The following is a 26,294-nucleotide window of genomic DNA, read 5'->3' as shown; positions in this document are numbered from 1 at the left end:
CCGGCTTTTCACACTTATGCGTGACTTTGTTGAAACAAAAGGAACCTGTTGCCTCCTGGGAGACTGAGTTCTTTGACCTTCTCAGAACAAAGAGAACACGTTGCACCCTGGGGGACTGAGTTCAGGAGGCTCTGTCCAGCATATGTTCAGGAGGCTCGGTCCATGTGGTTTCAAGTTTTATCCACACATGTAGGCCGAGAAGGAGGCCATGTGGTTCCACAAAGACATTGCCCAACATCACTGATATTTTAACTTCTTTTATTCATTGAGTTATTGATTTTCAAGACATTTCATACTATTGTACAATTTCTTTGATGGGTAGTTTTAAAAACTTATGCTTATACTCGCTTTTACTATATAACAGTACTTACTAATATACTATACTAGAGTCTGTACTGTGTTTGATTATTTACCAGGTTTAATAATGTCTGATGTGGTACCAGTGTTTCTTTCAGTGCTGAATACACTCCTCTCCTGTGGACACACTGAATGTGAGTGAACTCTTTTCTTTATTAATCTCTATCTTTATTAATATCTATATTTCATCCCATTTCTCTTCCTGTATGTTGTTACTAAGATTAGTGAGTATATGAATGAACTGAAAACGTATACAAAACAAAACTCTGGTTGGTATTTCCTCTAACTATGTTCTGTTTGTGTGGGGGGGTAGATGCTGAGCTGACCTTTGAACCCAACTCAACCACTCTATATTCTGGGGAGCACGTTAATCTCACGTGTCACATGAGAGAAGCAAATGTCAGTGAGTGGTATTATGAATTCAAGTGGAACGACAAACCACTGGTTCCCATCACTTCCACTAACATCCTCAGGATTCCAGAGCTAACGACAGACAGGAACGGGGATTATCAGTGCATCGCTCACCACAACAGCTCAGAAGAGAACAAACGGAGCAACAGGGCCACCCTCTCTGTGTCAGGTGAGGTATCCAGAGTCAAGCACTTCACAATAACTGGGACAGTAGAAACATGAAGCTTATTTTCCACATCGTCGACAGCCGGACAAATCCACGTTTCTTCTTCTGAATGCGTCGTTCAGTCTCCACAGTCAAAGCTGAAACACCTGATCTCAGTTCCTGACATCGACCTTTCACACGGACAGAAAGTCAATCACATCATTCACTCACTTAACTTCAGCTTCTTTTTTTTTTTTTTTTATAATTTATTTTTCGAGAAACAAAGATACAATGAACATACATACATAAAACAAAACAAACAAAAAAAAACTTTTTGGTCACCTATACATTTTTACAGATGGTACACTGATGATGATAAATGTCAATTCATATAGTAACAGATCAGTGATGATCCTGTGGGGTTAAAAACACAATCCATTTTTCCCAATATTGCAAATATTTGTCAAATCGTAGATTCAGCGACAAAAACATTCTCTCCATATTTTGAATGTCAGTTACAGTATCTATCCAGTCAGTCTCTGTTGGGGGTTCCGCCTGTGGCCATTTTCGTGTTACAGCTTTCTTGCTGGCTGCTAATAGTATCTTTAACAAATATTTGTCTTGCACCGGGTGAGCTGTGATATTGCCCAAATAAACTGAAGAAAAGGAACAGTCAGATCCATCTCCAAAAACAGTCCGTATTACTTGTGTTACCACCTGCCAGTATGGCTGAATGGCTGGGCAGCTCCAAAATATATGGAAATGATCTGCCAGCTGTTCTCCACATTTCCTCCAACATAGACCTGTTCCGGCCTCACCTGTTTGTACACATTTTAATTTGGGAGTTATGAAATATCTCACCGCCAACAGAAATCCCTCCAAAGACCCGAGCTGGTGGAAGTGGACTGCACAGAGCACATATTTGACCAGTCCTCCTCTGAAATGACAAGTCCAGATTCTTTCTCCCATTTTAATCTAACCTTATCTGTTGAGTGTTTTCTACTGGATTGAATACTTGAGTATAATTTTGAAACAAGTTTCCTGTTGTCCATATTTTTATACATGTCAATGAATATGTCAATTAAATTGGCATCACATTTCTCCTTGGATTTAATCACATTATTGAAGTAGGTCCTGGTTTGCAAATACCTAAAAAAATCCAGTTTTTCCAAACCATACATCTCTGAAATTTTCTGAAAACTATCCAGTTCTCCCGTTGATGAGATTGAACAGTAAGAAGTGATGCCAATTCTATGCCAATACCTAAACCTCCCATCAATCCATGCCGGCTTAAAGTCTGGGTCAAAAGCGACCCATCTCAACAGTATAGAACGTCTTTCAGATAGTGGTGATCTACATTCTTTAAACCACATTCTAAGAGGGACTTTAGTCCATTGATTTAAACTTTTAACATGCTGCTTGTACAAGATTTTGCTACCTTATATGGATTGTAATGGTATATCCAGCTGTGAGGTTTCCAAATCCTTCCATTTTGCTATATACATTGGGTTACAGCAACATGCAAGTGGTCTTAATTGCGCAGCCTTGTAATAATCTGTTAAACATGGTAAAGATCTACCCCCTTTTTCTTTAGAAAGTTGCAGTGTCTTGAACTGAATTCTTGGTCTTCTACAATCTTGATACATTACATACATTACATTAAGATACATTTATTTATTTGTCCCAAACACATGCACAGACATGCACAAGCACACTCATGCAAGGAGGGAAATTTAACCTCTGCTTTTAACCCATCTGGTGCAGGACACACAGAGCGGTGGGCAGCCATGTATGGCGCCCGGGGAGCAGATGTTAGGGGAGTAAGCTGCCTTGCTCAGGGGCACTAGACAGGGTAGGGAGAATCCTCTTGGATTTTTGGACAGATCAATCCAGGTTCGTCTTTTTGTTGTTTCTCCGTGGAGTCGAACCAGAGACGAACCAGAGACCTTTTCTGCCCATAGTCCAAGTTTCTGCCACTAGTCCACCGCCTATCCACCTATCCCATTCATTAAATTGTTGTAGTGGTACTTCAGCTGGCAAGGATTGAAAGAGATACAAGAGTCGGGGGAGTACATTCATTTTTATCGTTTCTATTCTATTATGCATATCTAAGGGAAGTTGGGACCACCTGTCGATATCTGCCCTGATGTTTTTACTTATGGGGCCATAATTGCTATCATAAATATTTGAAATGTCCTTAGGTATTTGAATTCCCAGATACTTTATGTCTGATGAGGTCCATTTGAAGCCAAATCTATTGAGCATGTCTTTCTGAGGGGTGTAGTTATAACTTAGAGTTTGCGTTTTTTGCACGTTTAATTTATATCCTGAGTAAGTTCCATAATCTTTAAGCGAAGACATCAGTCTGGGAATGCTGACCTCTGGTGTCGTAATAAAAAGCAAAACATCATCTGCATATAGACAAATCTTCTGCTCTGTACCTCTAATCATGACTCCTTTTATCACTTCATCATCCCTGATTGACTGTGCCAGGGGCTCTATAAATAAAGCAAAGAGGGCGGGGCTGAGGGGGCAGCCTTGGCGGCAGCCTCTCTCCAAGTTGATCTGGGAGAGGTGTCCATTAATCCTTATTCTGGCGTTTGGTGAGGAGTAAAGAGTTCTGATACAGTTAATAAAATCATCTTTAAAGCCAAATCTTCTCAACACCAAGTACAGATATTTCCAGCGAACCGAGTCGAACGCCTTTTCCGCATCTAAGCTAATCACTGTGGCTCCAATATTCCCCTTATTCACATGATCGATAACGTGTAGCACCCGTCTAATATTATCTTGTGTCTGCCTTTCACGCACAAAACCAGTTTGGTCTGGATCCACTAGTTCTACTATTATATGCTCTAACCTTTTTACTAATATTGACGCATACAACTTGTAGTCTATATTGAGTACAGAAATTGGTCTATATGCGCTGCATTCTTTTCTGTCCTTCCCCTCCTTAGGAATAACCGAAATGATTGCCTCCCTCCATGTACCTGGTGGTTCACCTTTTTTAAGTGTATAGTTAAAGCAATCAGAAAGCATATATATAAGTCTCTATAGTTATTTTCAAAAACATGCTCAATATCCTCTAACTTATGGCATAATTTTTTTGTTCCAGGGTCCCTAATTTCATATATGGAGCTGTCTGCTTGTTGTTTCCTTAACCTCCATCCCAGAAGCTTCAGGGCAACAAAAGAAACAAAAGAAAAAACACCGCGGATGGGAACGAGGGGGTGGGGCATTGGAGGAAGGCGGGATGATTCGAATGTGCTGTAATTCTCAAATGCAACAAAGGTAAGAGTCCCTTTAAAACAAAAGATATTAATAAATGTCCCTAACTGGGCAGTTATCTTGCTTACCCGAATCTTTGCAGTTTATTATGGATAAACGCATGTGAGGTCGTTACCTCCCGATCTCTCTGCCCTCTATTTTGGCCGGTGAAAACCTCGCAGCTTCTCCTGGATCTGCTCTTGGCGGCTCTGTGGGGTGGATGTAGCACCTGCTTGCTGCCAGGGCCCCTTCATCTTCTCCGGGATCCCAGGCACATCAGCCGGCTTCTCCAGCTTGACGGAGATTCCTCTGAACATTAGGTCCCGCGCCGCATCTGCCGCGCTCCCGTAGGTTATCGGCCCACTGTCGAAGAAGACTCATATGGAGCTGTCTGCTTGTTGTTTCCTTAACCTCCATCCCAGAAGCTTCAGGGCCCTTGGTCCATTCTCATTCTCAAATTTGGCTTTTTTCTCTAATTCTTCCTCACATAGTTTGTTTATTTCTTTCCTGACATTTCTTATTTGATCTAGAATATAAGGTTCCTTACTTTCAATGTGTTCACTCTCTAAAACTTTAAGATTCTCTTCTAAATCTGTCAGTGCTATAAGCTTTCCTCTGATCACTGCTTTTGCAGCGTCCCACAAAACACTTCTCCATTATTGTTATTGTCCATAAAATCTTTAAGTTCCTTCTGCACATATTCCTTGCATGTCCTGTCATTCAAGATGCTTGTATTAAGTCGCCAGAGCGTGTTTTTCTTTTTATTATCCAGATGCACAGTTAAATAAACAGAGTGGTGAGATATGTCTCTGACCCCTATTCTACAATCTTTAAGTCTGTGTCTGTCTGAGTTGTAAGTAAAAAAATAGTCAATTCTTGAGTATACCCTTTTACTTGCTGAATAGAATGTAAATTGTTTTTCTTCTGGGTGGAAGTCCCTCCATACATCGATCAGTCCCAGCTCCATCAGCACTTTGTTTGTTATCCTGGCGTTAGGAGTTAACCTATTAAGTTTATCAGAATAGTCATGATTAGGTTGTAACTGAATGTTCCAATCTCCTCCACATATCACAAACACCCGAGGCCTCAGAAGCTATCAAATCAAAAAATTCCCTAATACAAGAATTGTCCTGCCCTGGTGGAATATACACATTGACTAATGTAACTTCTTTCTGGTCAAGGTATCCTTTAACAAAGACATATTGACCCTCACTGTCACAGAATTTAGAAACCAGTTGGAAATTCACTCTGGTAGAGATCAGTATCGCTACTCCTCTCATTTTCCCGTTCTTATAAGAGGAGTGGAAAGTATTTTTAAACCCTAGCTTTTTTAACTTTTCATGTTCCATGTAGTTAAGATGGGTCTCCTGCCAAAACATTACATGCAGCTTTTCCTTTTTCATCTTTGCAATTACCTTACCCCTCTTAATTGGATTGTGTAGACCATTGACATTTAGGGTAAATACCCTATATTCCTGACATTGCATTTAAACCCACAGTTAACGAAAGAATTATGTACAATTAGTGACCAAACTTGAGATGTTCTTGAAACATAAAATGAACTCAACAAATCAAAACAAAACAAAACAAACAAACATATCACAAAACTCAGGTAGACCTCCATTTTGAAGTAGAAAACTACTTATTTTTGTGGGGGGAGTAGTCTAGTAATTAACCCCCAGAGCCCCCCTTCAGTGCAGCTCATAATACACCTCCTTAATGAGTGTATTTTATGCACTTTGTGTGTGACCAGATCCCTCACCCATATTCGGTCACCTATATTCACTCTATTAGCTAAGGGCGAGCCAATGTAATTTCAAAGAAGAAAAAAATAAAGTTATCTCATATTCAGTATAGGAAAATAAATTCCTTCTAGTGGGGAGGACGAGGTTGAAAGGGAAGCAACAGACAGCCTTCACGCAAACACTTCAGGGGCATACAGTTTCATCCATTAAAGGGACTCTTACCTTTGTTGCATTTTTACACTTTTTGTGGATAAGGTTAAATTGGTATTAATAAGGTAATGACACTCTAAAATGCAAGACAGACCCACCAGGAGTTAAAGCAAAGAATTATTTCACTCTCGTAATATTTAGTGAAAACTACAACCAATAAAATTCTTCGGACCGAAGGACCTTATTGGCCGACAGACCTGTCTGTTTGCTGCATGGAAACAGACAGGAAGCCCGTCTGCTTCTTGTGGCGCATTCGGGCCCGCGTCATCAAGGCGCGTCCTCAACTATAGGGTTTGTTTTGATTCCACGGCAGACAGTAGCGAGTAGCGACCGTATCGACCGTAGCGACTAACGATGGCAGACCAAAGTGGTCCACGGCGTACTGAAACAGCCGCTTCCAGGGGGAAAAACAAAAGAAAAAACACCGCGGATGGGAACGAGGGGGTGGGGCATTGGAGGAAGGCGGGATGATTCGAATGTGCTGTAATTCTCAAATGCAACAAAGGTAAGAGTCCCTTTAAAACAAAAGATATTAATAAATGTCCCTAACTGGGCAGTTATCTTGCTTACCCGAATCTTTGCAGTTTATTATGGATAAACGCATGTGAGGTCGTTACCTCCCGATCTCTCTGCCCTCTATTTTGGCCGGTGAAAACCTCGCAGCTTCTCCTGGATCTGCTCTTGGCGGCTCTGTGGGGTGGATGTAGCACCTGCTTGCTGCCAGGGCCCCTTCATCTTCTCCGGGATCCCAGGCACATCAGCCGGCTTCTCCAGCTTGACGGAGATTCCTCTGAACATTAGGTCCCGCGCCGCATCTGCCGCGCTCCCGTAGGTTATCGGCCCACTGTCGAAGAAGACTCGTAGTTTGGCTGGTGGTGGTGTTTGGAACCGTATTCCTTTTTCACGCAGAGTTCTCCTTATTTGCGCATACTCCTTCCTCTTTGCCAGAGTTTCAGCGGGTGGCCTGGGGCCGAGCGCTCTGTGGCACCGCTGTAAACCAAGTTCAGCTTCGGTGAGGGGCTCCAACTCTTTTTTAATGAAATTGTCAATAAACTCCTGAATGTTGTTTCCCTCGGTCCCCTCTGGGATGCCATAGATGCGGAGATTGTTACGCCTTGAGCGTGCTTCCAGGTCCGTGAGCTTCATCTGTAAGCGTTCCTGAGTTTGCAGTGACCTGTTCAGAACCTCCTGCAAGTCAGTGTTACACTCCTCCAGGTCGGCTACGCGCGTCTCTGCTTCACCCACTCTGTCAGTTGTAGCTCTGAGGTCGGCTACCACTGCGCCCAGCTTCTGTTGAATTTCCTCTCGTAAGTCAGTTAGCTCCTTTTTCAAGTCTTCTCTGATTCCGGTTCGGAAGTTCCCCAGTTCAGACTTCATCTCTGTGACCATATTTCTTATATCTTCCCGTGTGGCGGAGATGTTACCTTCCATATCCTCTGCAGCTAGTGTTAGCTCGGTGTTTTGGCTGCGTCCACCATGACACTGTTGGGACTGAGTTCCCAGTGATCTGACTTATAACAAAGAGTCGTAAAACTTGGGACCAGCCTCAGGAGACCCCTTACATTTAAAAATCCAGCATGGAGCTCTTATCTCCATGTGGCAGCAGATCACTTCCTGGGTCCTGTGAAAGACCCCACTGTAAGCCACTCCCTGAGACTTGACTTCTGACCTTTCAATTGGCCGAAGGCAACACTGACCCCTGACCCCTCCTCCAGGGGGCTGGCACCTCCCAGGTACAACAAAACCGGGGTTCCCCCAGAAATCTGTCTCTTTTCCACCCTACTCAAGTTGCAACAGACCTTCCGAGGCCGACCACGCGACTCAGTAACTAAGGAGGCGATTAGACGTTTGTTTAATATCATTTTATTTGAAGTCGTTTCATTTTCTTCTTTTATTTCAGTCGAAGTTTTATTTTTGATAGGACTTTTGCTGTTTTAACTTGAAAGACCGAAACAGGAAGCACCCGTGGAACGGCACTTCCACAGACTTTTTGTTTTTCACGATCCACAAACGGCTTCCACAAAGCCGTTCCCTGCAGAAGCGCGACGTTCATCCCGCTGAGGAGTAAGAGACAATTCACTCCGTTCCTGTAAACCAGCACGTTCTCCGCTGTTACAGAAGAAGACGAGGTCTGATTCCGTCAAGGCAGCACGAGAAATTCGCTTCCTATTCCGGTCCAGCGGCCGAGCCCGGAGCTCCGCTCGTGAGAGAGACCACGTGATTCACTGGCCCCCGACACATTCGCGCAGACGCGCAGGCACATCGCGAGGGTTGTACAGTAAGAGACTTGATTATCTGGGCAGATACGTAGCATATTGTTTAATATTTGATTGTATTTGTTGCGAGACCGCTGAGTCTCATTGTTTTAGCCGGCTACGACGAGCCGCTACTTCCGGTTCATTTCCGGGTTTTGTGTTAGTGTTTGAGCGCCGCGAGGAAAGCCTCCAGCCACGCTGTTAACGTCTGTGTTAGTCTGCAGTGAGTTTACCGATCAGAAACTCAGCCCACAACGTCCGCTTGGGGCTGAGTGGTTAAATCACTGTTAATCTATCTCTGGCGTGTTTTTAAGAGCTTCTTTGAACTCTCCTTGCATGCTTTCTCTCTCTCTCTCTCTCTCTCCTTCTAAACCGACCTATACACACTTCCGATCTGTATTTAGAATGCAGTTCATGTAACATAGTTAAATCTATATTCAGAGAGGCTGAACACATCTGGAAACCATTCGGCCCCCCAAAGCTAAGCAGAGATAAGAATTCTCTTTGTCTGAAATTTCCTTTGTGTAATTCATCTGGCGACCACCATTGTGAGTTCAGGCCACATGGTCATTAACATATTCTCCATTTTGGATAACGTTAAGTTAAACCACCATCTTGAGTCTATTATTGCCACGCCTTCTCTCCCTCTCTCCTCCCATTCTGGCTCTAAATTCATAACGGCTCCGCCATCTTGTTTTGTAGTCAATCCGCCATTTTGAGAGTTTTTAGGCCTTGATTCCACGAATCATGATCGGCCTCCATCTTAGATGTGATGTCACTACGTGACTGCGTCATCGCCACGCCCCTTCTTTTTCTCTCTCTCTCGCACCCACACACACACACACACACATTGATAGACACAGACAGATACACACACACAGAGACACATAGATGGACCAGAGGTTACATGCGTGTTCTAAATTGTGATAAGCTGCTGTTGTTATCTGAAATCTGAAATATGGGAGTTTGTTAAAATGATAAATCATTAAATAACACTAACTTTATTTCACATACACACACATAGACACACATTCACAGAGAGACACTTTGACACAGACACACACACACAGAGACAGACATACATAGGTTGACCGCAGGTTTTACATGTATTTTCTGAATTGTGATAAGTGCTGCTGCTGTGTTTATCTTTGAAATATTGGAGCTTGTTAAAATGATGAATCATTGAATAACATTATAACTTTATTTCCCCTTTTTAATAAATACTTTTGTAATTAAAGTATCTGTAGTCTGTGATTATTTGTGCATAAGTGTGTGAATACAGCTGGATTATGATTGCCTGTGCTCGAACTTAGAAGCCTTCACTGTTTATTAAGTAATCATTAATATTAAAATATTGACATTATTAATTTGACATTTATCATTATGAGACTGATAATTATAGCTTGATATCGTTGGTCCCTGGAAACCAGGGTGGTGCCCCTCTACGATAAGTTATGGCCTTATCATTTTTAATTATTTTTAATAAATAATCTTTTATTATTTTAATAATCATATTTCATGATTATTAATAATTAGCCAACGTCAAGTCTACTCCTATTGCACAACAACACTCTTGCCATTCTTCCATGCTGGCCCCTTCATTCACTGCTTTACCAGTTTTATCAACTTTTCCGTATAGCTTTCCCTTGCTCTTTTTGTGTTTTTCCCCTTCCATCGTTCTTGAGAACAAAGTTTAAGAGTCATTTGTATTTAAATTGGGGGATAAACTCCGACCGACCGGGAGGTGTTGTTTAAGCAGCCACGCGCTCCAGTGTCACCGCCAGAAGTTTTCTTAACTTCAGCTTCTTGTTTGACACAGACATTATAAAAACATTGGAGGAGCAGGGAACAACTGATGCAGACTGTGTTTACTCAATTATATATGATGAAAATATACATTTATACTACATGTACTAAATGATCAAATAATCATGATTGATTTCTAATTAATTATATAGATATTATTAGTTGTTATTTTGATGGATATATACTACCTACTGAACATAAAAAATATCAATGTATACTATATAACTACATATACATAATTACAAAATAATGATTGATTGATTCCTAATCAACATTGACAAATATATATTTTTTAAATCTTCGTGAATAAATGTATGCTACTACAGATGTAAAGATTAATAATGAATTGTGTCCTTATTAAGGATGAAGATATAATGTTTTGCTAATTTAATAGATGCTTCACAACATACACTGAGTTTCATCAAGTAATAAGGAAGGATCCTAATTAAATATGTGAATATTCTTTCCCGAGCAGCACACAGACCCAGAGCCACAGTGAGAGCATCCAGGACGTCCATACCAGTGGGCGGCTCTCTGACTCTGACTTGTTCTGTGGAGGAGTCTGAGGGTTGGAGCTACGACTGGTTCACACGTTCCCCAGACGCTGAGGAAATCGCCATCGCAACAAATCCTGTGCAAAACTCTCTGAGCATCTCACAGGGAGGCAGCTACTGGTGCAGGGGAAGAAGGACACACTCAGATTTCTTCTCAGAGAAGAGTCACGTGCATCATATCGACAGAACCTGTGAGTAGCACGCTTTCATGACTGGCTAGGATGAAAACAGAAACAGTCAGCAGCAATATTAACCAGTTCTCTCTGTTGGTTTTATATTTGTGTTTGAATGTTCAGTGTCCAACAGAAGCTTTATTGTGCTGCAACACAACTGGACTCAGATATTCAGCGGTGAGACGATCTCTATCAGGTGTGAGATCCAGGGAGGAGGAGACACCCAGTGGGAATATAAATGGAGGACAACAAGCTCCAACCAACCAGTCACTGGTCCAAACACAGCTTCCACACACAGTGAATACAGGCTGGGCGCTGCCTCTGTTTTCCACAGTGGAGAGTACTGGTGTAAGGCCAGAGCGGACTGGTATTCCTCAACAGAGTGGAGTGACGCCTTCCAGCTGAGAGTAACACGTACGTCCAATCATCTTTCAAAACCTCCACCGAGGACGTTACGTCTTCACCTCTTTCTATTGGTTGTTCTTGGCAGGATTACGTAAAAACTACTAAACCAATTTCCGCCCAATCCCCAGACAGCATCTGGGTGTGGACCTTAACTGGTCCACATGTAAACCAGCTAATGTGGCCCAAATACCTTAAAACCAACCTGGGTCTTTCTGGCACACATCAGGTGCTGTAGGCAAAGTGTGATCTGGATGTGGACCTCAAGTGGTCCATGAATGGTAAACATGGCTCAAACAGCACATAACACATGGGGGCCACCTTCGGCCCTTGTGGTTGACACACGATATTGCTCCGGCTCATCTGTGGCCCGGCTCTGGCAAACAGCAGTGGACTGCCCCAGTGCCATCACTCCATGAGGTGTATGGGCTGGATGCCAGTGTGACAGTGTGGGCCACATCTGGGCCTAAAGCATTGAGCTATGTGGGGATCAATGAACCTTTTACATGTTGAGATTCATCATTAGACCTTTTTTGTTATATATTCTACGATCAGAACTTTGTCCTCTACTTAGTGAAACTCTGCTTCATACGATTTAATCTTTTTTCTCATTTAATTTGTCTTTCACTTTCTCTCACACACTTTGAAAGCCGATAAACCCAGGCCCAGGCTGACTGCCGATGACACAACCATCACAGGAAAGGGAAGGTTAGCACTGACCTGCTCTGTGGAGAACGCGTCTGAGTGGAGCTACGACTGGTTCAGAAGAACCTCAGCCTCCTCTGCAGCTCAGATCCTAAGATATAATGAAACAGATGATAGAATCAGCATCTCAGAGGAAGGCATCTACAGCTGCAGAGGACGGAGAGGAGACACAACCTTCCTCACAGAGGACAGCAACCTGGTCACAATAGAGAACAGAGGTAAGAGTCAGTTTAGAAATCCAAAGACTAGTTACCTCCGCTGTGGAGGTTATATTCTGTCCCTGGACATTTCTTTCTTTATTTGTTTGTCAGCAGGATTCCGCAAAAACTACCGGATGGATTTCCACCAAACTTGGGACAGAACCAATGAAATTTAGATGGAATCCAAACATCCAGACTTTCTTTAACACGATGTAACCCTTTACTGAGCAACAGCGCCCTCTGCAGCCACACATGCTATTTTTTAATAACGTCAGAGTGTTTTTAACTGAACTCAGTTCTGCTTTATTCTTCAGTTGCAGCTGGTTGTGACATTTTGTCACTCTCAGTCAGTTCTTCTCACAGGAGATGGAACCCCCTCACCAGAGTCACAGAGAACAGACGCTCAGGGAGAGAAGGAGGAAACTTTCTCCTTATTAAGACAGAGAATAATTACATTAACTTGGAACATGCTGTTTTAAGGTTAAAAAGTTGCATAGTGTTTTTCTTTTAAGACTGTGTGATTCTTTTTCGATACTGTCCCCTGATGAAAAGATGAGCGGACTGGTATCTGTACAGTTTGGTGGAGGGAGGAGCTGTACTGAGTGTCATTCTACTTTCTTCTCACTGCATGAAAAGAAGCGTTTGTGTCAATCTGTGTCGCAGAGAAGTGTTGGCACATCCTTCGGTTAACGACTTTCACACGTATCTGCAGGCAGCAAAGGAAACGCTCAGGGTTCCTGCAGTTGTCAAGCCTGTGAGCTGTTGAGATTTGACCCCCCCTGCTCCAACTCCTAGAGGACGCTTTCACATGCAAATGACAATGCTCTGAGCTTCACAAATGCAAATCAGTTTCCCTGAGAGCAGATAACACCAATGTGTAAGAGGCACCAACAAACTATCTGGCTGATTAAACCAGGCTTAAAATAAATATTAAACCTGAAATTTTAAATTGTTCTTAAGTAAGTAAGTGTGCTATAATGAATTATATTGTATACCACGAACAAAGGTCAATGCAGTCAAAAGAAATGAAACAATGCACTTTATTTCAAATTTTTATTGTCATCCAAAACAATCCTAAATCTCAACAACTGTACAGAGTGGCATGATTACAGTCACTTTTCAATTGTGCTGGTTAAATGCACAGAGGAAGTGTAAACCACACCTCTACCAGCAAATAAATGATGCTGGGTATGATCATCTGTGTTCTGTAAGCTCCAAACTTCTACTGGCTTTCCATAAAAATATCTGTCCTCCCAAAATACTGGCATCAAATTCACATGTCAATGGCAAACTAAGCTGTTCCATGAATTATAAATGGTACCTTTTCACCACTACTTTCAAAATTGCTATGAAACATTCATTGATTTAATGATTTATTTTTTCAGTGTAATATTTAATCCCCCATGGACTGCACAGTGACAAAACACAGCAGCCGGCTGTTTGGATACAACATACATCTCCCCTCAGTTTGATTATTATTTTAAATATAAAGGAGACACAATATAGAGCTTAAATTCCTTCATAATTTGAACTTCAATTGTCTAATTGTTGTTATTAAACTTTCTCAGTATTCCATTAAAACAGTCAACACTTTTATCCAAAGCGACTTACAATAAGTGCATTCAACTATAAGGTTACAAACACAGAACAGCGTGAATCATGTGTGTAAATGTACTAAACACCACAAAAAATAAACCTGGCCTCAGTTAAATACTTATCCCATATGAAGTAACCGCTGCTCACGTCACCCGCTCGCGTCATCAGCTGATGGACTCGTCCAATCAGAGCCTCGTAAACACAGTGCAGCAGCGTCGAGTGTCCCGCAGACAGGAAGCGGGTCGTGTTTAGCTTGTCCCGTACGAGTTACTCTGTTTTCGGGGTAAATAACTTGCTGAAGTCGACACGACGCTGTTCCCTGGAGGAGAAGATGAGTGCGTGTGGAAGCAGAGCCGCGGGCCCGGTGTGGACGAGTCGAGGCGGAGAAGACGGATGCACAGTCCCTGAGTTACGGTGAGCTAGAGACGCCATGCTAACCACTAAGCTAACTGGTACATCTGAAAGGATGTCCGCCACTTTGGGATAGCGAGAAAGTTGCTAAAATACGAATACAGCATCGAGTGCTGGAGCAGATCTAGTGCATGTGTAAATATGTATGAATTACTTAGATGTAACAGTTTGTTCTCGTTAAGTTTTTTAATCAACGTGACTTTTTTCTGTATGTTTTCACAGCCTCAGCCCCCCCCCCCCCCCCCCACACACACACACACAAACAAAGAGGCGTTAGGCTGAGACGCTGAAAGTCCGGATTTAAAGTGCAGAAAATTAAGCCATTGAATGTAAGTAACTGTTTATGAATTGTTTTGGTGTTTTTTTGCTGTGGATCTTCCAACGGTGATGCAGCGCGGCTATTTCCGTTAATTAATAATAAAGTCATGTTACATGTGTTGTTTTCCAGCTGCCTGTCCATGACGTACAAAGACACACTATGAGCCAGTATGATCCGACCAGACCTTACATCAGCATTGAGGAGTTGTCGGAGAAGAAAGAGGGTAAGGTTATATTCATTAAATAATTTTCCAGTTACATGTAAAGGTGTATGTTGTCATTGAACTGTGCTAATTTTACTGAATGTGTTTACAGCTGATTGAAGCGGGACAGATGACATGAATCCATCCTTCCACAGCCAGGAGCGCACCGACCTGTGTCCCACACTTCATATAAGACTGGAAGCTACACTGGATCTCACAGCTACACACCACAGACGTCTACACACTGGAGAAGATTCAGACAGAGTCCCACAAAGAAGTTATGACCCAGAGGTTGCAGAGAAACATTTCAAGCCTCATCTGAGTTTTTGTACAATATTTTTGCTGTATGTAAATAAAGCTTTCACTCAACATATACCTTGTTCACATTTGTTCCCTGTACAATATGTTCACCTATAGCATCACATGAATGTTTAGTTTTAATTAACTGCAGTGCTTTTGGTAAAGGCTTACTTATAAATAATAATAAATATTAATATATACATTTTTATTATAAATATTGTGTGGGAGGGGCTTACCCCACGTGCGGAATGCTGTGACCCCACGTGTGCACTGCAATGACCCATAAGGTGACCAATAGCAACACTTCTACCAGCCAATCACGAGTGACATTAGTTTCAAGGGTCTGTGGTTTCCTTCAATGGTGAGTAGACAGAGGTTCTAGCCAGCGGCTGGACTCCGATTCATATGCTAATTAGATCACACGTCGCGATCGGTCCGCGAGGCTCAGCAAGCCCCCCCGCGGCTCTCTCCTTTGTTCTCCAAATCCCCCTTAAGGTCCGCAAACGCCGATAGACCCACCTTGTCTTCACTGGCGAACGCCGAGGTAACATCATGGAAACAGTTGGTTACAGCAGGGGATTAGGCCTGTCCGTAGAGGTTCACTGTGACAATAATACTGCTTTTTGTCTAGTGTCTGTTTCTATTTGTGATCAGTTTCCCACAAGGCATCTGTGGCCCTGCAACCTGACTGGTCTCTGGTCTTCAGCGGTGAGGGGATCACTGTCCGGTGTGAGGTCCCTGCAGATGTCCTGACTGAGTGGGAGTATGAATGGACCAAACCCAACTCAACTACGGTTCCAACACACAATGAATACAGGATTGTCAATGCGTCCTCGTCCGACAGTGGAAGCTACAGGTGTTTGGCTAAAGACAAGAAGAACTTGAATTCAACGACCGAGTGGAGCGATGACCTCACATTAACAGTTTCTGGTGAGAAAGCAGAGTTTTGAGAAACTGGCAAATGCCTCCTTTAATTTATGTTCATATGCGCTGATAACAAGGGTTGCACCGATTCAAAAGCTTAACATCTTACCGATATTTATCTCGTTGTTGCGATCAGCCTATTGGCGAGTAAGATGACGTTCACCGATGTTGAGATGTTATTCTCATCTTGGAGGAAACAAGTGCTGTTCAGAATCCAAGTCAAAAGATCCTGGACACAAACGATCTAGGACCAAGGTCCTGACGATACTCGACCAATCGTGAGTTAGCCTCAGCTGACAGTCACGATGTTTCACCCGGTTTTTATAACGTCAAAAACTAACAGTTCAACCCAAAACTTGAACATACATCAGAGGTACAAGAACTCCCTTTCCTCCTGAGATAATTTGACCTGTACTGCAGCCAGCCACCAGGGGGCGAACTCACTGTTGTGGAGCTGTGATGTCGTCCATCTTTATATACGATGGATGCTCAGCACCTTTAGACCAGATGGATGTGGGCCACTTCAGGCAATGATGCGGCTCCTCTAGCTTTCCTGTGGACAGAATGGATCCGAGCCTAAACTCGTCCACTTGTTAAAGAGCTAATGTGGCCCAACGCTCCCAAAACACACCTGGGTCTTTATGGTAAACATGCGGTGCTCTAGGCAAAGTGTGATCTGGATGTGAACTTAAAGTGGTCCATGTGGTGCATATGGTCCAAATAGATCCAAACGAATCTGGGCCACGTTTGGCAGCTTTGGTTAATGTACGTTACCACTGTGGCTAACTTGTGACTCTGATGTGGCAAACAGGTGGTATAATCTGGGCCAAACCATTCTATACTTCTGCTTTTACTGCTGTTTTAGTTTGTACGACTGCAGAAGACTGAAGGAGATACATGTTCTACTCATTTCATTCAACTCACATAAAATGGACTAAATGCCAAAGTGTTTTAAACATTAACAGAAAGACCATCGGCTAACCTGAGTGCTGACCACAGAGCCTTTCCAGTAGGGGGCAGTGTGCTCCTGACCTGCTCCGTGGGCCCAGCATCACCTGGCTGGAAGTATTATTGGTACAGAGGTGAGAAAACCTTGGAGCCCCTGACGGATGAGGATTTCAAGTCAAATGGACAAAGTGCTAGTGCCTCACGTGAAGGACTGTACTGGTGCAGAGGAGGAAGAGGAGATCCAGTCTACTACACCCAGTACAGTAACTCAGTCAGGATCCATGGAATCGGTGAGTGAGGAGAGAATCCATTCTGCGTTCATGACTGTTTGTTGAGATTACGTAAAGGTTGATGATGATACAAGCTGAATAAGCAAAATATCCCGGATACCAGCCAACTTGCACTTTGCAGGTCATTTAGAGCAAGAGTCTGTGAAATCATGATGGAGGTGTGGAGCTGGGTATCGAGGTCCCGCCCATACATGTGCTCGACCAATCACGAGTCAGAGTTAGCTGTCAATCAGGACGTTTCACTGTTTATATAGCGTCAAATAACTAATTAAAACCAAACTGATCAGAAACATTAACACGTGAACAAACTAAAATGAAAGAAGCCATGGTTGACATATACTGCAGGCAGCCACCTGGGGGCGTCGTTATAATTTGGCTTCACTTTTGGGGGCAGTTATGTTGATGGCTGAATGTGAAGCATCCAGAAATTGCATTGGTTCCAAAATGAACATCTGTAGACAAACATGAAGACGTGTTTCTGTTGTGACGATGTTCAGTTTCAGCGGCCGCACCACGACCTGTCGTCACTGTGTCTCCGTCATGGCTGACTCCTGGAGCCTCATGGACTCTCACCTGTGGAGGGGTTCCACATCCGACTGCAGGATGGAGGTTCTACTGGTACAGAGCTTACCCGATTAGTTCGGATCCAGTCCGCAGACGTCGAGATATACTTCAGGGCATAATAAGATCCTTGGGCTCTTTTATTTCTACCCTTGACATTCCTAAGTTCAGTTATGAGCTGCTCCCAGGAAGCAACGGAGGGACTGAACAAAACTCCTCCGTCATCCAAGGTCTGACAGAGTCAGCAGGTTATGCATGTCGAGCTGGAAGAGGAGACCCTGTGTTTTACACTGAGTACAGTAAGACAAAGTGGGTCTGGTCTGAAGGTGAGTTTGTTTCTTTCTTTTGAAGCAGATGTTGTCCCCTCAGTCGGTCAGTTACTTGGGGAACTTTACTTTGGCTGGTTCCTCCAGCTGATTCACTTTTAGAGGTCATAGGTCAAAGGTCAAGACAGATACAGGGTTAGAGAGACAATCTGAAGCTTATATTGATTAGAGAATCATTCATCAAAATCGAATGTAACATGAAATAATTAATTATGATCATATGCTCGGACTGACATCATCATGATGTCACTGTGATGTCGACAAACAATGTCGTCCTTCTGATGTTTCCCCTGTAAAATGATGCAAAGCCTAAAATGACACCTTTAATCTGGATACATTACAAATGTATTTTCGTAATTTTATGACTTTATTTCCTAAAACAAGATGTGACTGAGCTACACTCTGCTGATGGCTTCACGTTTTTAATGCTCAACGAATTTAAACCATTAGTTTCTGTTTCACACTTCATGTCACGTTTTTCAGATTCCTATTCGTCAGTGTCTCTCACAGTGAGTCCGGACACAGTGCAGCACTTATTTTTTGAAAAAGTCCGTCTGACCTGCGAGGGAAACTCTGATAAACTGAGATTGTGGATGTTTACTGGAGACGAAGTTCGATTGTTGGAGTGCAATTCTCAGGAGAAAATCACAAGCTGCACAAGGACCTTTCATGATCTTCCTCCTGCCGGAGGAGTTTTTTGGTGTGAATCTGGATCAGAGATCAGCAATGCAGTCAACTTCACTACAGGTTGTAGTTTTTCATTGAATCTATTCACACTGAGCATGTTTCCAACATCCCATAATGTGATTTATAGGTAGAGTAACTGAAAGTGGGGAGCACTGCCTCCCTTCACTGCTCATGCAGGAGCTGCCACCCCACACGTACCAATGTGCATCACATCAAACATGATCTCTTGATGAAATTCACCCTCTTTATTTACACAAACCACACATTCAACGACCAGAATCAGCTGTGAGAGTGTGTCCGTCTGCGTTAAACAAGCAGACATCACGTGACTGTGTGGACACCACAGCCCACAGCGCCACCCGGAGGCTGTTTCCCTCTCTCTACTCAAGAGGGACGTCTTTTGGTTGGAGAGCAGGACTTATTGATGTCACATTCAGATGATGCTCTCACTCTAAACCCTGCGCTCACACTCAACTCTCCCCTGCTTGAGCTCAGATCTCCTGCCCTTGAAGCCAGGGTTGTGACTTTAACATCTAATATTTAGACTCATGCTGTTTATATACGAGCTGAATTATCAGGTTATTTAAATTGCTTATGTTTTTTTTAACTGTTTACAGATTCAGATCGTGTTATCCTGGAGAGTCCTGTCCATCCTGTGACTGGGGGACAGTCCGTTACTCTCAGCTGCTCATGGTTCGGAAGAACAAACCTCGATTCCAACTTCTCTTTCTACAAAAATGATGAACTCCTCCAAAGTGATGTCAGAGGGAATCTGGAAATCTCAGCTGTGTCAAAGTCAGATGAAGGTTTCTACAAGTGTGAACATTCAGGAGTCTTCTCACCGGAGAGTTGGATGTCAGTAAAATGTGAGTGTGATCAATATGAGGTAGAAAAGGAGTCTCCAGGTTGAGAAGTAGATTCAAAACTTTTCTACTCAGTATTTTCACTGAGACGGCTTCTCAACACCAGTTCCACTTGCTCAATACACTTATAAAACTTTTTCACATATTTTTGCACAAATGAAAATATTCTTTCAAGTACAAAACTTATTCACACAGTTGTTTTTTTTCACGTCAAACTATCTGCCGAAGTGTTGGTTCTATATTTGTCCACGTCATGGATCTGCCTTTGCTCCTCACTGCTCCTCGTCTGATCAGTGACTCCTGTAGCACCTCCCTCTACATCTTCTGTGCAGCTGGTCGTTGGGCTGGTTGGTGGCTTCACACTGATTCTCCTCCTCTCGCTGCTGCTGTTGTGTTGGTGCAGGAATTCAAAGAGTGAGATCTGCTCTGGTTCATGTCATTTAAATCAAACTTATTCCAAACTATTTTGGTTGGAGAGCAGGACTTTTTAATGTCACATTCAGATTTTGTGATGCTCTCACTCTAAACCCTGCGCTCTCACTCAACTCTCCCCTGCTTGAGCTCAGATGTCCTGCTGTTGAAGCCAGGGCTGTGTATTGAAACCAGATGTTTTTCCAGCGCACACACAACCTTTGCAGAGCTGGCCCTGGCAATGTTGGCGCCCTAAGCTAGATTTCAGATTGGCGCCTCCAAACAAACACACGCAAGCTTTCATGCATCCCCAAGAACTTTTGGACTGTATACAGCTGCACACACAGGCAGACAAAATTGTAAGCTATTAAAAATAATAAAAATTTATAATACAAAATATAAAAAGAGTCTGAAATCAGCTGTACTGACAGCAAATCATGTCATGTTGACAAAAATAAACATTAATGATGTCCACAATCGGGGTGATTCTTACCTCTACATTTTTCTTTCTTCTCCTCCGCTACTTTGAGGCGCTTTCTGAATTGTGCACCTGATATTTTAATGCTTTGTTTGAATCATTTTTGACTCTCAAGGCTCCATTATGCTTCTACGTATCCGTGTTGCGGAGAGGGACGCACGGATACCACGGACTCTTTTTGATTTATGCTTTTCCGGCGACCGTTGTTGACCAAGCGCATTTCTCCACGCTGATTCAGGAGTAAATGATGATGGTCTTCACCTACGCAAGCCCTTGTGTGTGTGTGGCTGTGGCGCTTCCCTGTGCTTCCCAGCCCGACACTGCCGGTGCAAACAGCCCAAGTATTTAACAACGGTGCGGAAAGGAGGCGGACTACTTTTCACGGCGCTTCTATCTCCGTTGCGTCCCGGGGTTAGAGGATGATGGTCCGACGTTAATGTGTTGTTTTACATTGCATGTGTCACGTCATGATAAATCAGTCTCTTGTGCCGCCCTCTCAGCATTTTGCACCCAAGGCAACAGCCTATGTTGCCTGTACCAGGAGTTGCCCCTGCGTACAGAATTTGACAAAAAGTGCATTGAATGACTTTGGTTCCACTTTAACATCTAATATTGAGACTAATGCTGTTTATATACGAGCTGAATTATCAGGTTGTTCACATTGTTGATGCTTTTTTATCTGTTTACAGATTCAGATCGTGTTATCCTGGAAAGCCCTGCCCATCCTGTGACTGGGGGACAGTCCGTTACTCTCAGCTGCTCATGGTTCGGAAGAACAAACCTCTATTCAACCTTCTCTTTCTACAAAAATGGTGAACTCCTCCCTTTTTGATTAAGTCTCATAAAAGTACTAACTACAAATTTGCAACTCCTCACTGCTCCTCGTCTGATCTGTGACTCATGCAGCACCTCCCTCTACGTCTCCTGTGCCGCTGGTCGTTGGGCTGGTTGGTGGCTTCACACTGATTCTCCTCCTCTCGCTGCTGCTGTTATGTTGGTGCAGGAATTCAAAGAGTGAGAGCTGCTCTTGTCCATTTAATTCAAATCAAACTTATTCCAAACTATTGTCACGATAGTCATGGAGCGGAGGTTGAAAAATAAAATCATGTAACGTGATCATTATTGTCTCTTTCACAGATCTGTGTTGTAACAGGTTGGTTCCACTCTCTCTTGTTTCATTTTCAACGAAACATCAATACTTCACTTTTTCATTCACTTGTGATTGTTTGACCATTTCAGGCTCAGCCAGTCTCTGAGAACCAATCAGAGCTCAGACCCAACTGTCCACCACGATGAAACCCAGCTGCAAGTGTACTCGTCTCTTCTCCACGGTCAGCCGTCCTTCTCGTACACGTGTGGAGCCCCTAAAGCTGGTGATGCTGGTTGTGATAGAGATATTAGTGTGGCAATGAGATCAACTAAATTAATAAAACAGTGGTTCTCTACCTTTTCAAGTCGTTTTCTGTCTGATATCTACAGGAACCCGAGGTGATCCAGAGGAGACGTCTGACTACGTTAATGCAAATCCACATTCAGCTTCAGGTACAAATATTAACAACTGGCTGTTCAGCTACTGGCTCATGTGCATTTGAAATAAACCTCAACTGAAACTCCATCATATCATTATTAAATACTTCTTGTACGATAAGTATGCAGCTCAATTGGTGTCTCAAATTTCAAATCCTTTGTGTAAAACTATGGACAGCCTTGATCCTGTTGTGGGGTTGAAGGATCAAGTGTGTATTTTAGAAATGTATAGTTATTGTCTCTTTGTTTCAGGACGACTATGAATGGTGCATCCTCCAGAAAACAAGAACATGAAAATCAACATTCATCCTTAAACACCTTCACATATTAGACTCACCAGTTTTGTAACAGCTCATTGGAAAGAACGACTTTATCTGGATTGAATTTCAGTATAAATTAAAAAATAAATCCTGTGATATTTGCTTTTGTGTTAACGTTCAATATTTAAATTGGCTGATATGGGCCTTTTAAGATATGCTCCGATATGAAAAGGTTTATTTTACAGGATATATAATGTGCTTTATGATTATATTTTACATTGAAATTTGTTTTGTCTTAATTCAAGTTCTATATATTCTGTCATATTTGTGTTTTTGTTAAATTTATCTTTATTTCTTTATGAAATATTGTTTTACTTAAGCTTAATTGCCAATTTTATCCACAAGTTAATGGTATCTGCATTGGCCCCTAAAAAAAGCTTATTCTATATATTTTTGCCGCAGTCATGCAACAAAAGTTTGAATGCAACCTGTGATGTTTTCCATTCGTATGTCTTTGTTATTATTCACCAATGACTCCATGGAGGACGATGTCATACAAATGCAGCCAAATTTGTACAACATGAATGAATATGTTCTGCTGTTTCTCTCTCTCTCTCTCTCTAATTGCCACAGTCTCTCTCTCTTTTCTAGTTTTGAATGATACTGGTGTTATTCAGCCAAATATGTTCAGTTCAACGGTCTGTGTGTGAGTGTTCCCATACCTATATATTTGTGAGGACCATTTTAAGTATAAGTATACTGAGGACATTTTTTCCGGTCCTCACTTTTTACATTCCATTGATTTACAATTAGTGCATTCATCATCTATGAGGGGCCGTTCAGGGGTTCAGTGTCTTGCCCAAGGATACTTTGGCATGCAGACAAGAGACTGAGGTTTGAACAACCAACCTTCTGGTTGGAGGACAACCACTCTACCCCTCAGCCACGGCCGCCTCTCACTCCTTTAGAGGACTTTTTTAGGAAGAGCCTTTAGTACCACAAATAACTCCTCAATCTGTGTGTCATGCTGCTCCCTTCATCTTTATCAGACATTTTCTTATGTATAAACACCTTAAACATGAAGTTACAAACTGGTTCTTCTCATGTAGGGAATCCTGTTGTGTTGATGTGTTCAGTTCCATCAGCATCTGCGTGTGTCCTGGGAGAGGATTGTAATGGAAAATTCCACTGACCAGTGTCTAAGGTAGTGGAAGTCCCCTGACTAGGTGTTTCACTGCTGTGGTACTGTCTACCTGACAGGATGGAACCCTTATTTGGTGATGTTTTTCTTCAAACTGGTACCGGGGACGGACGGACACAGCAGATAAGACATAGATGATGGTCTCATGTCTTTCATATCTTTCATGTTTTTGATGTCTTCTTTTTTTTTGTATCATCTCTTATGTAACGCCTCTTTGTATAAGTTCTGGCTTTTGTGAACTTGCAGCCAGGAGTTGTTGTTCCATTTTGAGCACCCATGCTTATTGTTTAAACTCTGCAGACCTTATTATTATAAAGACTCAAAAGCAACCCAAGTCTGAGAATTACATTATTTCAAATCTCAAGATGAATTTCTATCACAGGATCCTCACATGGGACTGCATCAAAAGCAAAAAGCTGTGGTGCCATCTTAGATCTGTGGGTTGACAATGGTGGACAATTACTTCAACTCCACTATGGGTTTGTTCACAATGACCGTGTGATGATCAGTAGAACTTGTTCATTTAGAAAAAAAAATTCAAAAGAATGTCGACTTGTCCTCCGATCTTGGGACCCACTCCTTCAGGTGTCCTTCCACATTTTCAACATTCAACCCACCCTTGAAAAACCCTGAACAAGGAAAAACCTACATACAACATACAAACATTAACAACCTCTCACAATAAGTACATACAAACAAATAGGTAAGAAAACAAAGGGTAAGTGTAAATTAAATAAAAAGACATAGTAATTAAAAAAAAAAGAATAAAAGAGAAATCATGTGCACCCAACTTAGAAAATAAACTGTCAATTAAATAAAGATGAACTAAGAAAAAAAAGGAGTAAAGTTTTTACTGGAATGAAATGCAGAATGTGACAACATTTTAAATGTTTACATTTTAAGACTGAGTGAGCTGATGGAGCAACCGCCACCGTCTGAATCTATGAATATCTTTCCAACTTTACTGCTTGTCTTCACAATAGAGCAAGTTGAAATGCACTGCGGTCTGACAGATACACAAGTGCACGCAAGGAAAGCAAAGTATAACAGTACTAACACCAAGTAATTACAGAAAGAGAAGCTATAAATCAGGCTCAGTGGTTAAGATGGTCAAGATGGGTGAGAATGCAAACATGGAATCTGTACATCTGTCTCTCTTGTGAGCTCACCTTTAGAGATATGATACTTTTCCAATTACACTTGTTATGTTTTCCAGTTTATCTCGTTGGTCAAGAGATAAGATGAAAACACGCTGGTGTGAAAGACAATTATTATGTCTTACTCTTCTGGATTCTTGGTGCTGAAGTGGCCTACATCATAATCTTCCCTCAACTGGCCTGCGTCCTCTTCGTCAATATCTCCAATGGTTACGGAGCTGTTATGGGCTGCGTGGTGGGATTGGTGCTCAGAGTTCTCAGTGGACTCCCATCACTCGGGCGGCCAGTTGTCCTCCACTTCCCAGGAAGTGTTCTTGACGATGGAGTTTATGTCCAGTACGCTCCAGTTAAGACCATCTCCATGCTGTCTGCCATTGCTGCCATTGTGTTGTTCTCCTATCTGACGTCTGTGCTCTTCAACAAAGGCCTGTTACCTGAGAAGTGTGACGAGTTCAAGGTGAAGGTCCAGCAATCAGCACAAGAGCTGACACTGGTACATGGGGCCAAGGAAGACAATGGGAAAGAAATACTGGATAACACATGTCCTCAGACTGAGGCCTCAGAGCCAATGATTAGGTCAGATTGGTAGAGTCCCTGAATATCTGTTGTTTGAATTCTAACACAGACCAGGAAGTTCTATTACATCCTACATCCCCATGGAGACTTCTGCATCCAAACACAGGGGTATTAAGACAAGTGGACATAGATGGCACCTGTTCAGAGAGCACATTTGTCTACAGTTCAACAAGATTGACAATCTTTCATTAAAATAAGTTCATATTGCAGCTTTGGTCCTTTATTTGGTTCTTTGTTTAAAATGGGACAAATAACAGAGAGATCTAAACTACAAAGATTGTAATCTCACCATGTTGTGTGTCTCTTATGGTGTAAAGTGTCATGGTGAGATACAAAATCAGATATCTTAATGGTAACAGGTGAAACACATGAGGAAAAGATGGAGACAAACCACGATGGGAAATAAGACAAAGACAGAAGTAAAGTGAGTGAGATACACAAAGAACAAAGATTCAAAGTTAAACAGGTAACGAAGAATTCCCCCCCCCCCCCCCCCCAGAATGCTTGAAACCTGGGTGTGACACTCAACAGTCAACTATCCCTCACTGCAAACATTACTGCAACAACCTGTTCCTATAGATTTCATATTGCACAAAATCAGGAGAATACGCCCCCTTCTCACTCAGAGGGCGTCACAAAGATTCAAAGTTAAACAGGTAACGAAGAATCCAGGTCCAGGTTCTGATCCAGGTTCTGGTCCAGGCTCTGGTCCAGGTTCTGGTCCAGGCTCTGGTCATCTCACACCTAGACTACTGGCCCTCCCTCCTGGCAGGTCTACCTGCTAGTGCCATTCAAACCTCTCCATCTCATCAAGAAACCAGCAGCTCCACTGGTCTTTCACCTAAATTCACTCACACTCCTCCGCTCCCTTCACTGGTTACCAGTGGCATCAGGACAGAAAGTCTTCACATCTTCCGCCGCAAACTAAAGACACATCCCTTCAAACAACAACTTGGATAAAAACATGTAACAAATAAAATAGTTTAGTTCTGTTGAGTTGCACTTACATGTAGCACTTTGTAGTTTG

At 42.5% G+C, this 26,294-nt stretch overlaps 1 protein-coding gene and 1 long non-coding RNA gene across 2 annotated transcripts; both read left to right on the top strand.

The window, feature by feature from the left end:
- The first annotated feature begins 424 nt into the window (after window positions 1-424).
- On the top strand, window positions 425-25,280 carry LOC133014574 (carcinoembryonic antigen-related cell adhesion molecule 5-like). Its single transcript, XM_061081839.1, has 11 exons — window positions 425-491; window positions 671-937; window positions 10,672-10,941; window positions 11,047-11,337; window positions 11,976-12,248; window positions 15,713-15,988; window positions 16,948-17,224; window positions 17,718-17,838; window positions 17,948-18,107; window positions 19,412-19,660; window positions 24,841-25,280. The coding sequence occupies exons 1-11, from the start codon at window positions 425-427 to the stop codon at window positions 25,278-25,280; spliced, it is 2,691 nt and encodes an 896-aa protein (XP_060937822.1).
- LOC133014501 (uncharacterized) lies at window positions 14,467-15,131 on the top strand. Its single transcript, XR_009681456.1, has 3 exons — window positions 14,467-14,566; window positions 14,686-14,779; window positions 14,871-15,131. It is a non-coding gene; the product is annotated as an uncharacterized LOC133014501 (long non-coding RNA).
- Window positions 25,281-26,294: the final 1,014 nt, after the last annotated feature.

The sequence above is a fragment of the Limanda limanda genome, chromosome 11, assembly GCF_963576545.1.
Source record: "Limanda limanda chromosome 11, fLimLim1.1, whole genome shotgun sequence".
In the NCBI taxonomy this organism is placed as follows: domain Eukaryota; kingdom Metazoa; phylum Chordata; class Actinopteri; order Pleuronectiformes; family Pleuronectidae; genus Limanda; species Limanda limanda.
This window is presented reverse-complemented; position numbering and strand designations above follow the sequence as displayed.

What these genes read in the sequence shown, in the direction of transcription:
- LOC133014574 (XM_061081839.1), top strand. Translation starts at nt 425, where the DNA reads ATGTCTGATGTGGTACCAGTGTTTCTTTCAGTGCTGAATACACTCCTC. An exon ending in GGTCACAATAGAGAACAGAG is followed by an intron (nt 12,249 to 15,712) that starts GTAAGAGTCAGT and finishes ATTTGTGATCAG; the next exon opens with TTTCCCACAAGGCATCTGTG. An exon ending in AGGATCCATGGAATCGGTGA is followed by an intron (nt 17,225 to 17,717) that starts GTGAGGAGAGAA and finishes GACGATGTTCAG; the next exon opens with TTTCAGCGGCCGCACCACGA.